General features: G+C 40.5%; 1 protein-coding gene across 7 annotated transcripts in view; it reads right to left on the bottom strand.

Annotated features, from left to right (window-relative positions):
* Positions 1–15,909, bottom strand: part of ELMO1 (engulfment and cell motility 1) — a 457,713-nt gene that overhangs the window by 366,720 nt on the left and 75,084 nt on the right. For all 7 annotated transcript variants that reach the window (XR_005196005.1, XR_005196006.1, XM_037729109.1 and 4 more), the window contains one exon: positions 13,113–13,282. Coding sequence is in view for 5 of the 7 variants with exons in the window: in XM_037729109.1 (XP_037585037.1) it covers positions 13,113–13,282 (170 nt within the window). In the remaining 2 variants the exon portion in view is untranslated. The remainder of the gene's footprint in view (positions 1–13,112; positions 13,283–15,909) is intronic.

Below are 15,909 nucleotides of genomic sequence, written 5' to 3'. Positions count from 1 at the left end.
AAAAAAAAAAAACTAGACTCAATAATATGAAGAAACAAGTGTTTCGAAACTGGCCAAACCATACCCCATTCCTCATGTCTGCCAAATCTCTCTGGCTTTAAGTATGATCTTCCCTTTGTATGAAACACCTGCCCCCTCTTTGCCCAACTCACAAAGTCCTACCCCCAAACTCATCTCATTCTAGGCTCCTCTGGGAAGTCTCTTTGACTTTTGATTTCTCTTCCTCACACAGCAGAGGTGGTGCCTACATCTGCAGTCCACAGGCCCTGAGGACACATTGGCTATAAGTCTCAGCACATCTCGCTGTCCTTCTAGCTCCTTGAGGGCCAGGGTTCTGCATTGCGACACTAGTGTAAGGTGAGGCACATCCAGAGTAGGATTCAATACACAGTTGACAAATGATTTTGTTTTTCAGAAATTCTCACACTCTCAACCACATAAAACGTAACCACTACAGAAACCCAAATTACCAGGCGAAGACTAGATTTAGTCTCTGGTAAAATTTGTGGGAAGGGGATTAAAAATGTATATAAAGAGTCTTTTTCTTCCTCTTCCCCTCCCCTCCTTTACCTGTCTTTCTTTTTAAAATACTTATTATTTCCCTTCCTTCCTTCATCAAAAAGGCATTTTGGGCAGGGTGAAAGGGTGAAAGGAAGAGGGGAGAGGCAGGCCTGAGCAGAAGTTGGCAGCACGCAATGGCCAGAGGCTACACTCTACTAAAAGGAACTGGGGCTCCCTTGGGGAAGTGGCTCATGCCAGCGGTGGGGCAAGGAGATCTAGATTATTCTGGAACATCTTGTTGAGCCATAAAGTAAAGAAATGCTCAAAAACATAATGAGACACAGAAGTCAGCTTGAAGGAGCTCCCACATAACAAATCTGGGACATGTTGAGCATCAAAATCAGTAATCATAGTGATAGATTAAGCCTACCGAATAAAACAGGAATGAATGAGTCCACAGTGTTATAGAGTGATGTACTGATGTTGAAACACCAGATCTCTGTGGAAAAACACACATATCTGCTTGGTATTATTTTCCAATTTCCACAGTGTAATTACTCTCACCATGGCCAACTTAAAAGAACCAACATGAAATCAATGAAGGCACAGAGCAGAACAGAGCTGTACAGAAGTGGCTCTCAGAAAGTGGTATGAGCTCCCCACTGGAGATTAACATGTAGGTGAACAAATACACAGGAAGAAAACAGAGCTCTTAATACCAAAGAAAACCAAAGAATACATGTAGAAAAAATGAAGGATTAGAAAATTCCCCTTCGAAAATCATCAAAGCAATAATTAATTCAGATAAGAAATGTCAATGTCAAAACTGACGGGTGAAACTGGGGTGAGGAGTGGGGCTTTACAGTTTCACTGTGTCTTCCTACATACTCTTCATGAATTAACTGCTAAGGTAGGGAGAAAGTATTACAGTGGAGACATCTGGAAGGCTATCTGAATGAAGTGGTCAAAGTTAACACCAGTAATAAGACAGATGCCATGTGCCATCAACAGGACGAAACGGAAAAAAAAAGTCACAACCATCTGTTATATTCCAGCCAAAGACATACAACATGGTTCTCCATAAGGAGAAGAGAAATTTTTGTTGTGATGTTTGTTGTAATGAGAGAACACTGGATAAATCTGTAGAAAACAAAATACTGTGTTTCAATAGAAAACTAAGCAGTGCCCACAACATATGCTTTCGGGCTATCAGATTCTAGTCCTGTTGGCTTTGAGTTTTTTTATAACTCTCTGTAAACTGAGGAACTGATGGAAATACATATATATACATCCTGTCTGGCAGTGATTTAACTGACTTCCTTTCCAGTGGTGGAAAGCCAGTTTTGTCTCCATTTGCAATTCATCTCAACAATCCTTTCCTCCATATAAATTTGTGATCTTTTAACTTTTCCTTTAAAGTTATAACATCTGACAGGTTTCATCACATCATATGAATCAAATAAATTGTTTTAACACCTGTTGATTTGTATATCTGAAGTCAACATGTAATATGGAGGGAAACCTCTAAATTAAACATTTTATTGGGGAACCACAGAATTGCAATTCAAAGCATACACATAGACTAGTAGTCTTTGGTTATGTCTGAGGAACAAAGAAAAGGTTAGGAGCTTTATTAGAAATAAGAATGTTGCCTATGGTTTTGAAATAAAGCTTATAGGCATTAAAGTGTTTGAGAGATGCTAAGCTCTGATTGGTGAGTGACAGTGATAGTTAAAACCAATCCTAGAGTCACAGCAGGTCATTTCAGCAGCTACTAGATAAAACTGGTCTTAGGGTTACATCAGGCCACCTTAGCAGCTGGACTTGCAGACAATTCAATTCTTGGAGCAGGTACCATATGCCCATGTGGTTTTTGCCTCAGCTTCTCAACTGTGACTTAGTTGGGTGTGATAAGAATTACCCAATTTGTATAATCAATTTTCACATCTGTAGGAGAATTATGATTTTATTTTTCCCTGAAAATTACGTTTAACAAATTACCCTTTAACAAACCCAAATTAGAGGTTATTCTACAAAATGGGTGGCCTATAATTTAAAAACACCAAAGTCATTAAAGAAAAGGAATGAGTGAAGAACAATCCAGGTTGGAGAGACCAGGAGAGACAGGCCAACTGGATGCAAGGTGCTACCTGGAGTTAGAGTCTCTCCATTAAAGGACAGAGCTAAGGTGATGGGTGAAACTTAAATGGGGTTTCTGGGCAAAGAACAAGTTAAGATTTTCTGTTCTGTCCTTGCATGTTTTCTGTAAGTTTAAAATGGTTTTGAAATAAAGAGCATGTGTGTGTAATATATAAAGCAGTGGCTGTAAAGTTTCAAAATAACTTTCTGGCCTGGGGCCTGAGCATGCTTATGGTTTTTATATGAGTTCCGCCTCCTCCAGCATCCCTGACCTTGGAGAGCTCTCTCTGACCAGAGCACAGACATAACTCGATGCTGAGTCACAGTGCTTCTTACTCCTCAAATTTGCATCCTCACTTTGGCTTCAGACTACGCGTAAGGAGAAGAGAGATTTTTGTTGCAACATTTGTCTATTGCCCTCAATGGAATAGTATGTGTGTGTGAGTATGTGTGTGCGTGTGTATGTGTGTCAATATACCCATTTTGTTAGAGAAACGTGACCAGAAGAGAAATTACTCTGCAAAGGCTGATGTTTCACAGTGGCCAGAAACCTCTCACCTCAGCCCAAGAAATGGCATTTTTTTTTTCACCAGCAGAAGATAATCTCTTCTTCAAATGGGCTGTGTGACCCTTCTCATTTCCATTACCAGGGTGAAGAACAAAGACACAGAGAGAAAGTGAAAGGGATGAGGAGGGGGCAGATCCTGTTTAGGGAATTTTCTGTCACACAATCTCTGACAAAGCCCAAGAAGGTTGGCATCTTTGGCCTTTGTGATGCAAATTTCTAGCAGGGCCCTCAAGAGCTATTCCAGTTGGAACTCCCTAAGTAATGCAGAGTGCACTGCAGGCTCCAAGAAAACAGCAGAAGGCATTGGAAAGATGCTGCAGCCTTCACAGCTGGGGCTGACTTCAGAGACCACAGGAGCAGCTTCTTTCTGGCTGGGTCTGTGGCCTCTGAGGAGGTAAAGTGGAAAACATGCATGGTGTCAGTTGGCCTTGGCTGCAAGGCAGTGAGTAGATGAATCCTTTTGGCCTGGCCTGGACCTCCCAGAACAGCCAAAGCTTCTAAGAGACACCAAGTTCTCAAAGGCAATGGCATAAGTTAGAGCTGATCATCTGTGTCCTTGGAGGTTAAAAAAGTTACTTTCAAAAAAAGAAATTCATTCTTTGTGTAAAGACAAAATTCCAGAAAAGGTCACACACAATGAAAAAGTGTCATATACATCTTTGTGTTATCCTCCATGCACCTCCTCTTACCCCTCACATGCCTATCCCAGTGTCAGGAGTATGGTTCAGCACTCTATAATGGGCACTTTGCTAAATGAATAAAACAAACAAATCCATCTCTAGTGCGGGTGCTAGGGAGTATCAAAGCAAAGACATCATCCAACGTGTATAATTCAAGTCATACCTCAATTTTCACAACACCCAGAAAATGAAAACAGCTCTGGTTCAGGCAAGGAGAAAACAATATTGAACAACAAAAGGTTAATATGAAATGGAGGGAACCAGTTTCAAGACTGTTCTTATGTTAATGCAACAATGACCACAATTTATATATATATGTAATATACATATACACAGCACTAGACTTTCCATCTGTGTCATATGTATGACAGAGTGGGGAAGGGACTAATAATTCACACAATGAATGTTTCTTTTTAAGACAATTACCTAAGAGCTTTACATGTCACTAAAAGAGCTATGGGATTCTGTCCAGCGTTACTAATATAGCCAGATTTTGGAGAAATGATCTCAATGAAAAACATAAAAGAGCACTTATAAATTCCCCAGATTAGTAAGAACTCCACAAATACCACTGTTATTTTTCTGAGGAAAACTAGAAAACCAGTCCAGTGGTGACCAAGGTACGGAAAATAGACATACTCTCACAAGAATGGTAAAGTATAAATTAGAACAATAGCAAGCTATTCGGCTATTCCTATTTTAAAACTTTTTAAAAACTTTTTAATTTAAAAAGCTTTAAAATGTATATATTCTCTGAATCAGGAATTATATTCCAATAAAATAAATTAAATATTCACATAGATTTTGCTAAAAGAAAAGCTAATTTTAAAATTTTCAGAAAGCCAGCCCTGGTAGTTCACACCAATAATCCCAGCACTTTGGGAGGCCAAGGCAGGAGCAGCACTTGAGACTAGGAGTTAAACATCAGCCTGGCCACAGAGAAAGACCTTGTCTCTACAAAAAATACTTTAAAATTAGCCAGGCGTGGCAGCACCTGTAGTCCCTAGCTACTCAGGAGGCTGAGGCAGGAGGACTGCTTAAGCCCTGGGGGTCACGCCTGCAGTGAGCTATGACTGTGCCACTGCACTCCAGCCTGGGCAACACAGCAAGACTCTGGCTCATAATAAAGAATAAAAATTCAGAAGAAAACCCTGAAAACAATATTAATGTCCTATAACAGGGAAATGGTTCATCATACTATGCACATTCGTCAAATTATTATATCGTATATCAATTGCACATAATAAGCTGTAAAGCTGCAAAAATGAAATAGTATACAGGGAACAAAAATAACAGGGAAGAATAATATTTAATCACATGGAAACATTGTTAGGTACAAAAAGCAGGTTATAAAAACACAAGTATTATAATTCTACTTTGACAAAGCCTGTGCATATGTGTATCTAAAATAATATGTATAAAAGGGAATTCCTCAAGATATTAAAAATGGTTGTCTGCGGAAAGGCAGACTACAAATGATTCTTATTTTTTTTCTTCTGCTTATTTACATACTTTTCAAACAACAGATATAATTTTTCATAAAAGAAAGTTAATTTAAAAAAACTTTCCAAGTTCGTTATAAACACATGAATATAACTTTTTTGGCTGTTGATTTTTCTGCCCAGGGTGGTGTTACAGCTTACTCATACTCCAGCGGCATAATTTTCCTGTCACATTGCCAAGTGGGAAGGAAACTGTAAGTACCCTGCCCTTTCATTCTTGGAAATGTTTCCCTTGTTTTTCTGCCCCTAGTGATGACTGATTAACAGTGGAAGGACACAGAAGTAGGCTGTCTCATTGTCTGTGCACATAGAGGCATAGACAAAGAACACGGTGTTTTATTAAAACTCAAAGAAGAGGAATATTTTTTATGACACTGGACTTGGAGTTGTGGACACAATTTTTCTTCTTTCAAAGGAAATAAAATATACATTTCTGAGAAATGTTTTGATATCCATCTTTTTGATATTTGTTTCTGGAAACACTGTCCATTCCTCCTCAATATTCCTTATGTTGCTCAGGCTGGGGCAATATGTTTCCCCACAATTGTACTTGCATCTACACCTATGTTTCAAGCAGAAATTAGGAATGAAATTTCAAAATTCCATTAAGGATACAACAATTAAACTCAGATTTTAAAGACTGTGCTCATGCTCTGTCAAAATGACACTTCTTCTGTTGCTGACTTAGCCCCATGGCCCCACCCAGTACCAGCTAGAGAGAGACCTTTTAAAAGCGCAGCCTTGTGGTGACAAAATCTCTCAGCATTTGCTTGCCTGTAAAAGATTTTATTTCTCCTTTGTCTATAAAGATCTCAAAATAATAAGAGCTTTTTATGACAAACCCACAGCCAGTATCATACCGAATGGGCAACAGCTGGAAGCATTCCCTTTAAAAACTGGCACAAGACAAGGATGCCTCTCTCACCACTCGTATTCAACATAGTATTAGAAGTTCTGGTCAGGGCAATCAGGCAAGAGAAAGAAATAGGGTATTCAAATAGGAAGAAGAGAAGTCAAATTGTCTCTGTTTGCAGACAACATAACTGTATATTTAGAAAACCTCATTATCTCAATCCAAAATCTCCTTAAGCTGATAAACAAGTACAGCAAAGTCTCAGGATACAAAATCAATGTGCAAAAGTCGCAAGCATTCCTAGACACCAATAATAGACAACAGATAGCCAAATCATGAGTGAACTCCCATTCGCAATTGCTACAAAGAGAATAAAATACCTAGGAATATAACTAACAACGGACGTGAAGGACCTCTTCAAGGAGAACTACAAACCACTGCTCAAGGAAATAAGAGAGGACACCAACAGATGGAAAAACATTCCATGCTCATAGATAGGAATAATCAATATCGTTAAAATGACCGTACTGCCCAAAGTAATTTATAAATTTAGTGCTATCCCCATCAAGCTACCATTGGCTTTCTTCACAGAATTAGAAAAAACTACTTTAAATTTCATATGGAATCAAAGAAGAGCCCCTATAGCAAAGACAATCAATCCTAAGCAAAAAGAACAAAGCTGGAGGCATCACACCACCTGACTTCAAACTATACTATAAGGCTACAGCAACCAAAACAGCACGGTACTGGTACCAAAACAGATATACAGACCAATGGAACAGAACATAGATCTCTGAAATAATGCCACACATCTACAACAATCTAATCTTTGACAAGCCTGACAAAAACAAGCAACGGGGAAAAGATTCCCTATTAATAAATGGTGTTGGGAAAACTGGCTAGCCACATGCAGAAAGCTGAAACTGGGCACTTTCCTTACATCTTATACAAAAATTAACTCAAGATGGATTAAAGTTGTAAATGTAAGACCTAAAACCATAAAAACCCTAGAAGAAAACCTAGGAATACCATTCAGGTCATATGCATGAGCAAAGACTTCAATTAATGACTAAAACACTAAAAGCAATGACAACAAAAGCCAAAATTGTCAAATGGGATCTAATTAAACTGAAGAGCTTCTGCACAGCAAAAGAAACTATCATCAGAGTAAACAGGCAACTTACAGAATGGGAGAAAATTTTTGCAGTCTATCCATCTGACAAAGGGCTCATATCCAGAATCTATAGAGAACTTAAACATATTTGCAAGAAAAAAAACAAACAACTCCGTCATAAAGTGGGTAAAGAATATGAACAGACACTTTTCAAAATAAGACATTTATGCAGCCAACAAATATATGAAAAAAAGCTCATCATTGCTGGTTATTACAGAAATGCAAATCAAAATCACAATGAGATACCATCTCATGCCAGTTAGAATGGCGATCATTAAAAAGTTAGGAAACAACAGATGCTGGAGAGGCTGTGGAAAAATAAGAATGCTTTTACACTACTGGTGGGAGTGTAAATTAATTCAACCATTGTGGAAGACAGTGTAGTGATTCCTCAAGGATCTAGAACCAGAAATACCATTTGACCCAGTAATCCCATTACTGGGTATATACTCAAAGAATTATAAATCATTATACTATAAAGATACATGCACATGTATGTTTACTGTGGCACTATTCACAATGGCAAAGACTTGGAACCAACCCAAATGCCCATCAGTGAAAGACTGGATAAAGAAAATGTGGCACATATACATCATAGAGTACTATAAAGCAATAAAAAAGGATGGGTTCATGTCCTTTGCAGGGACAGGGATGAAGCTGAAAACCATCATTCTCAGCAAACTAACACAGGAACAGAAAACCAAACACTGCATGTTCTCACTCATAAGGGGAGTTGAACAATGAGAATACGTGGACACAGGGAGAGGAATATCACACACCAGGGCCTGTTGTGCCGGTGGAGACCTAGGGGAGATATAGCATTAGAAGAAATACCTAATGTAGATGACAGGTTGATGGATGCAGCAAACCAGCATGGCACGTGTATACCTATGTAACAAACCCACACGTCTGCACATGTATCCCAGAACTTACATAGTATAATAAAAAATAAAAATTTTAAAGCCCAGCATTGGGTAATGAGGAGCAGGCAAGTCGTCTCTGAATGTCATTATTTTTAAAGTAAGGAGAAAAATTCCAGCAACATTCTTCAATGTTTACAAAACGTTTCCACAGGTCCTGCTTAGGAAACTGCCACCTTCTCTAACTGGAACCTTGCTCAGGAGTCATGACTAAATGCCTTCCAAATTGCAGGATCTATTTAATTTGTATGGTTTCTATCCCAAAGGTTTCTTGTTAATTAATTAAAGCCTTGCTCTAAGTTTAACAGAGAAGCCAGGATTTCTTATAAGAAAAATGGCTTTCTCTTTTCTTTTTAATCTCGACAAAAGATCTGAAAAATGTGCTGTGGGTTAAATATGCCACCTCTGAGTGTGTGATGCAGACCAGCAGAAGGAAGACAGGAGGCTTTGCAACTCCAGTCCCTCCTTCCTCCATCCACCAAAGTAGCGTGACTTTGAACTCACATAAAACAGGAAAGGAGACACTAAAGGTGACCCAGAGAGACATCATTCCTTCCCACAAATACAGTGTGATAGGAAAGTGTAAGAGACAAATGCAGATGAGAATTCACCCAATATCTGGCCTTAAGCTCTGTTTATCTGCCTGAAACCTGGCTGCATGTATCAAACTGGATGGCTTACTGATTATTATAAATACAGTCATGTGTTGCGCATCATTAGGTGATTTTGTTGTGTGACCATCATCGAGTATACTTACACACACACACATGGCATAGCACATGTAAGCTATGTGGCACAGCTTATTGCTTCTAGGCTACAAACCTGTACAACATGTTACTTTGCTGAGTACTCTAGGCAATGGTAACACAATAGCAAATATTTGTGTATCTAAAGATATCTAAACAGAGAAAAGGTATGGTAAAATTACGATATAAGATATAAAAAATGGTACACCTGTATAGGGCAGCTCCATTTTAATCTTATGAGACCACCATTATATTTGTGATCCATCATTGATTGAAATGTTGTTAAAATATTAATAAGCATGATACTCCCTTTTTTAAGAAAGGCATTCAGTTGCTTTAGTTCACCTAAAGTACATTCAGTACTGATATTCTTTCACATTGCATAATACATGTGCAACATGGAGATATAATTCAGACCTGCTGTGCCCCATCTTGGTTCTGAGAGATGGCGAATCTTTGGGGCTGTTCTAGAGGTAGAGCTGTGTCATAAAGCAAGGCCACAGCACTGAGAAAAAGCAGGAATGTTGACAAGGCACATACATAGCAGCAGTTCTTACTCTTTCTTTTAAAGCAAGAATGGTTGTGTCCCTTTCATAAGCATTACGGGCTGAAATGTGACTTCTCAAAATTCACAGGTTTAAGCTTTAACCCCCAGTACCTCAGAATGAGACAGTATTTGGGGATAAGCCCTCTCAAGGGGTGATTACTTTAAAATAAGGCCACTGGGTGACCCTAATCCAATCTGATTTTTGTCTTTTTAAGGGGAGGAGATTTCAACATAAAAAGAAAAACCAGGATGAGGACAGGGAGAGAAGGCAGCCATCCACAATCCAGTGACCTCAGCAAAAACCAGCCCTGCCAACACCTTGATCATGGACTTCCAGCTTCCAGAACTCTGAAGAAAAATAAAGTTTCTGTTGTTTAAGCCACTCAGTCTGAGGTATTTTGTGATGGCAGCTCTAGCAAACTAAAGCAAAGAGAACCTGGAAAACAAAGGCTCCCAGTAGGCAGTTTCATCATCAAAATCCATAACTGCCAGCCTCTGGAGGTGAGGGGCTCTGCCACAGCCCCCCGTTCAGGGTGCAGATCCCACGGGCCCTTGCTTTGGTGTCTTTACCATGGTAACCGTAATTACAATTGCAAGTCTAATAATTTCAGTGGTATTTGCACAATATCATTCTGAATGTGCCAGAGCTCGAGCCCTGTATACCTAGGCATCTGTGGCAGAACCAACTCATCAGCAGGTGACATTACACCTGGCTCTGATGCATTGCCCTCGACATATCAATGGCTGGAACTTAGCTTAATCAAGAAACAGGTGTAAGATTTTTACATTTTTATTTAACATGTTAGTGTTGCCAAGGCAGCCTTCCCCAGGCCCCGCTCTCACACCAGAAGCAGTGGTGGGCCCATAGTATAAGCTACCATGTCTGGCAGGTACATGAAGTCATCCAGTTATGACTGAAGGTGTTTCTAGTCACAACTTGTCCTCCTTCTCTGCTCCCTAGAAACAGGGAATAGGGGCCTGACATGTTGCAGGCTAGCTTCCAGCCTGGAGCTTCCCTCACAGATAGGACCCTCTGTATCCATTTCCTTTGTCAAGCTCCTTGGATCCCTAAACTTATTCAACTTCCCTCTTGCTGATTCAAGCTCCAGCTCCAGCTTACAGTAACCACACTGGATTCTGACAATATCCAGGGTTTACATTTCCCTGTCCCACTCCAAGTTGAGGTATGCCTAAACTTTCATGAACAGAGGTTTCATCGTCCTTGAAAAAATATATGATGACTGTCTACAGTTGACCCTTTCCCGATCACCCAGGCTTGTTTGTCAGTTTTCTCTGACTTAATGTTCTTCCCATTGTTTGGTTCTAGGAATTTTCTCTACTTGTCTGTGAGTTAAGATCCCCAACTCCAAACTCTAAAGAATATCCTGTCTTTGAATGAGAAAAAAATGTTTTTCACTACTACCAACTACAGAGGCCAGATGATGCCAAATGTAAGAGGGAGGATGGAAGTGGGGAGAAGGAAGGAAAGAAGGAAGGAAGGAAGGAAGGAAGGGAGGGAGGGAGGGAGGGGAGGGGAGGGAGGTAGGTGAGGAAGGCAGGTGAGGAAGGGAGAGAGGGGAAGGAAAGGGAAAGGAGACGAAGGGAAGGGAAAGGAGACGAAGGGAAGGGAAAGGAGAGGAAGGGGAGGGAAGAAGGGAGGAAGAAGGAAAGAAGGGAGGAGGAAGAGAAGGGAAGAAAGGGAAGGGAAGGAGAGGGAAGGGAAGGGAGGATGAGGGGAAGGAAGGAAGAAGGGGAAGGAGGAGGAAGGGAAGGGAGAAAGAAGGGAAGGGAGAAGGAAGGAAGGGAAGGCAAGGGAAGGGAAAGGAGGAGGAAGGAAAAGGAAGGGAGGAGGAAGGGAGGGAGAGAGCAAGGGAAAGGAGAGGGAGGGAAGGAGGGAAAAGAGAGAAAGGGGAGAGGAGGGGAGGGGAGGAGAAGGAAGGGGAGGAGCCTAGAAAAATCTTTAACATGCAGAATTATCAATTCATTCTTTGTATCACTAGGTACTGTTTAAACAACCTGGTTTTAAGCCTCCATTCTCAATGATATTTACTCTTTCATAATAAATGCCTGTCCTGACACTGTACATTATTAACTTAGCATATTAATATGCAATTAACTGATTCAGCAATTTAACATGCTTTAAATTATATGCTCTACTGGTCTATGTCAATAGCACCTGACCACATGGCAGGGGGCAGCCTCCTGCTTATCCTACCAGGCATTCAGCATTTAGTGGTTAAAGGAGTTGTCCCTCCACCAACATAAGAGCTAGCCCTGCCTGGTTCCTGATGCTCCACAGTCACACCAGAGAATCCAAGTCTTGGCTGAGAAGGGGAGCTCCCCAGAAGAAGTGACATTCCTTCCTCCCTCATGATGGAACTCCAACTCCCTCCAGGACAGTTCACAGTCACCTCCTCTGTGAGGCTCTTTGAGATATAATGGGTCCCACCCGGGCATGATGGCCTATACCTGTAATCCCAGCACTTTGGGAGGCAGAGGCAGGCAGATCACTTGAGGTCAGGAGTTCGAGACCAGCCTGGCCAATATGGTGATATCTCGTCTCTACTAAAAATACAAAAATTAGCCAGGTGTGGTGGCACATACCTGAAATCCCAGCTACTCAGGAGGCTGAGGCAGGAGGATCACTTGAACCCAGGAAGCAGAGGTTGCAATGAATGGAGATTGCACCACCATATACCAGCCTGGGCGGCAAGTATTCCATCTCCAATTAAAAAAAAAACATTAAAAAAAAAGAGAGAGCTAATGGGTCTGCCCTCTAGACTCCTGGCTCTCAGGAGGAATTATGCACGATGGAATTCTGCCTATATAATAGTCTCCACCAACTTGCAGAAGGCAAGGCTCACAAGAAAAAATTTTCCCATGTTCAACTCTTGTACACAGTAGGTAGTAAATACCTGTTAACTACATTTAATTTCAAGTAATTAATGACAGGTATTTAATCATTCAAGTGTTAATTTTTAAATTTTTAAAATTACTTCAGAGATGATATCTTGATCTGGTTTTATACTTTGAAACACAACTTGAACTAGCTTGAGCTGTCAATATAAAAAGAAACATAATTAGGCAATCTAATTTTTTAATGGATTAAGAGAGGAAAAATTTTTCTTAGGGATAGGCAAGGAAGATGTGGGATTAATGTTTTGTCAACTTATAATTTCAGTGTTGGCAAGACCCTCTGAGATAACGACATGATTTTTTTCCACATAAATCTGAAATTTCTAGCATTCGATGGATTTCTATTTTGTCTCAGACACTAGGTAGTTGGTGGGCAAAGGATGGAGAAGTCCTGAAATTACAAATTACAAACCCACTGCCTCGTCACTATCTTAGAACTATTTTTTCCTGAGTCTAACCAACGCTCTGGTCTTTAAAACAGAGTTTGCAAGTGTAAGGATTGTGATGATATTCAAAACATTGAGACAAATAAGACAGCTGTGAAAGTTAGGAAAAAAGTCGCTTACTCAGTGCCACTCTCCACCATCTGCGTGAGGAGGGAGATGCCGTCCAGGTTTATAAACTCCTGGGCAAACGTGACATCCCTGGAGAGGCTGGCCAAGTCCTTCAGGGCTTCCAGCTTGGCGTCCATACTCGAGGACTGGATTCTTTCATGCAGCTGCTGGGCGTTCTGAGCCTTACAGGGCAAAAGCAAAGGGAAGAGTGTTGACAAAAGAAACCACGACAGCAAAGCAGATTCATGTTTCAATGAGAAACAGAGATACAATGGCCAAAAGTACAAGACTATCTGCATATTACAGAGTGGGCATTTCAAGAACAGGCTTCAAGGCTTCCAACCCAAACACTCCACCTTCAGAGCGAGGTCCACTCATGTCACGATGGGAAGCAGCTGCATTCTTCTCACAGGGGTTTGGTTTCCATTTCAAGGAAAAGCAAGAGCACAAGAATATTAAAGCCCTAGAAACTGAGCAGGATGTGGCAGAAAGGAGGGAGGAAATGGGAAGTATTTATTCTTTAAGTAAAATTATTATGTAAAAGCAACTGAAAGCTATTTGCTTAGTTAAGCAATTACGCAAATTTATACAGCATGCTCACCCGTTCGGTCAATATCTGAGTAATAACTGCCTACACATGTTCAGAAGCTTCATTAGCCACCCAAATGAGTTTTCTAGGTTACTGCAAATCTTCCAGCACTCCACAATGATGCTTGTAAATTTCAATTTTCAACAACATGTGTTTCACATGCATTGGCTACTTGTGTGAATTTAAAACTAAATATAATTAGGAAACTAAATTAACAGCTATGCCTAGAATGACCTTTAAGGCATTTGCACTTGGCTTCTATACTCAGGACAGAGAGGAATAGAAATATATGAGAGAAGCTGAACTTCCGGATAATAATTTGTAGTCCAGATGTCTTACCCAGTCAACGTTTACATATCCACCTTTCAGTTGAGGCAGGCAGTAAGAAAAATAAAGGACTAAAATGTTCTGCCTGTGTTTTTGCTTAATAGAGATAACTGAATATCTGTTGTGGTTTTATTTAACTCAAAATCACTGTGGTTCAAGCACCCTGCCATAATCATATTCTCCTTCTCAGGTACTTGCTTTCTGTCTCTTTTTCTTTTCCTTTTCTTTTTTCTTTTTTTCTTTTGAGACAGAGTCTCCCTCTGTTGCCCAAGCAGGAGTGCAGTGGCGCAATCTTGGCTCATTGCAATCTCTGTCTCCAGGGTACAACCAATTCTCCTGTCTCCGCCTCATGAGCAGCTGGAATTACAGGTATGTGTCACTATGCCCGGCTAATTTTTTTTTTTTTAAGTAGAAACGGGTTTCATGATGTTGGCCAGCCTGGTCTCAAACTCCTGACCTCAGGTGATCCACCTGCCTCGGCTTCCCAAAGTGCTGGGATTACAAGCGTGAGCTACCGCACCAGGCCCTTGCTTTCTCTTTTGAAACTGTGTTATATTAGAGAGAGAGAGAAGATGGGATGTTGACCCCACTAATGAGGTATCTCTCTCCTCTTTGAGGAACCCCCTGTGAGCTATCACAAGGTTAAGGTTGCAGAGTGGAGACAGTAGAGCCACATCAGTATTGAAGGCAAAACCGATGCTGGCTACAAACTCTGCCTAGAATAGAAGAGGGACTCACCCAGGTACGGAGAACAGAAGGACTGGAGCCCAGCGGGTACACAGCCATAGAGCCTGCCCTCCACTGTCACCTGGAAGCAGCCCTCAAGAACAGAAAAGGATTCAGCAGGGAACTGATGCAATTCTTTAAGACCCAAGACAGGGATGGAACACGTGCCTCCATCAATTGGTCAGAGATGTGCTCAACTCTCCCATTTAATTAAAACCAAAAACAGATGCTTTGCATCAGAAATTAGAAAAGAATGAGAAGAGTGGGGAGGAAAACGAGAAGCCTCCCTACTTATCTACTCACTGATCTACAGATAACCAACACATCACTCTAATACTAAAAGGGAGAGTGAAGATCTGGGTGAGAATTATTTATCTCTTAAAATTGTTCAAGGATGTACTACTTTCCAAAATTTTCAAATGGATATACAACATTTACATGAACATGTAATAGTTAACCCAAGCAAATCATTTCAAATTGCTTAAAAAGTGTATTTTTTCTCCAAGAAGGATGTCTGCATTTACTATATAATGACAATAATGAGTGAGAACGAGTACCCAAAAACTATTCCATTGTCATTATTAATGCTAATTAATAGCGTTTGGTACAGTTGATACCAACATAAAAAATGGCCAATATAAAAACCTAGCACTTTTTATGAGCCACTGTTCTAAATACCGTCATAAAGTAATTCATTAAATCTGCACAATAGTCCCAACCAGGTAGGTCCTATCACAGTTTTCATTTGACAGTGGCAACTGAAGTTCAGGGAAGTTAAGTAACTTACCCAAGGTCACACAGCTTATCTGTGCTGAAGCTGAAATAGAACCTGGGCAGCTGGACTCCAGAAAATACACTGTAAACAGTGGATCTCAAATTGTTGTCTGCATAAGAATCACCGGGATGGCTTCTTAAAACACAGACCATGGGTGACCCCCAGAGTTTCTGGTTCTAAAGTCCTGGGGTGGGGTCCCAAAAATTGTGGGTTGAACAAGTCCCCAGGTGCTGCTGCTAGTGGCCCGGGAATCACACGCTGAGGACCACCACTCTAAATCACTCAGGATGCTGCATCTCTCCGTGATGATGGAACGAGCAGCTCTGGTTGCGTTTTTCTTTTTCTTTTCTTTCCTTTTTTTTTTTTTTTTTTTTTTTTTTTTTTTTTTTTTT

This window comes from Cebus imitator, unplaced genomic scaffold (genome assembly GCF_001604975.1).
Source record: "Cebus imitator isolate Cc_AM_T3 unplaced genomic scaffold, Cebus_imitator-1.0 Scaffold294, whole genome shotgun sequence".
Lineage (NCBI taxonomy): Eukaryota > Metazoa > Chordata > Mammalia > Primates > Cebidae > Cebus > Cebus imitator.
The sequence above is the reverse complement of the archived record's forward strand: the minus strand, read 5'-3'. Positions and strand labels throughout refer to the sequence as shown.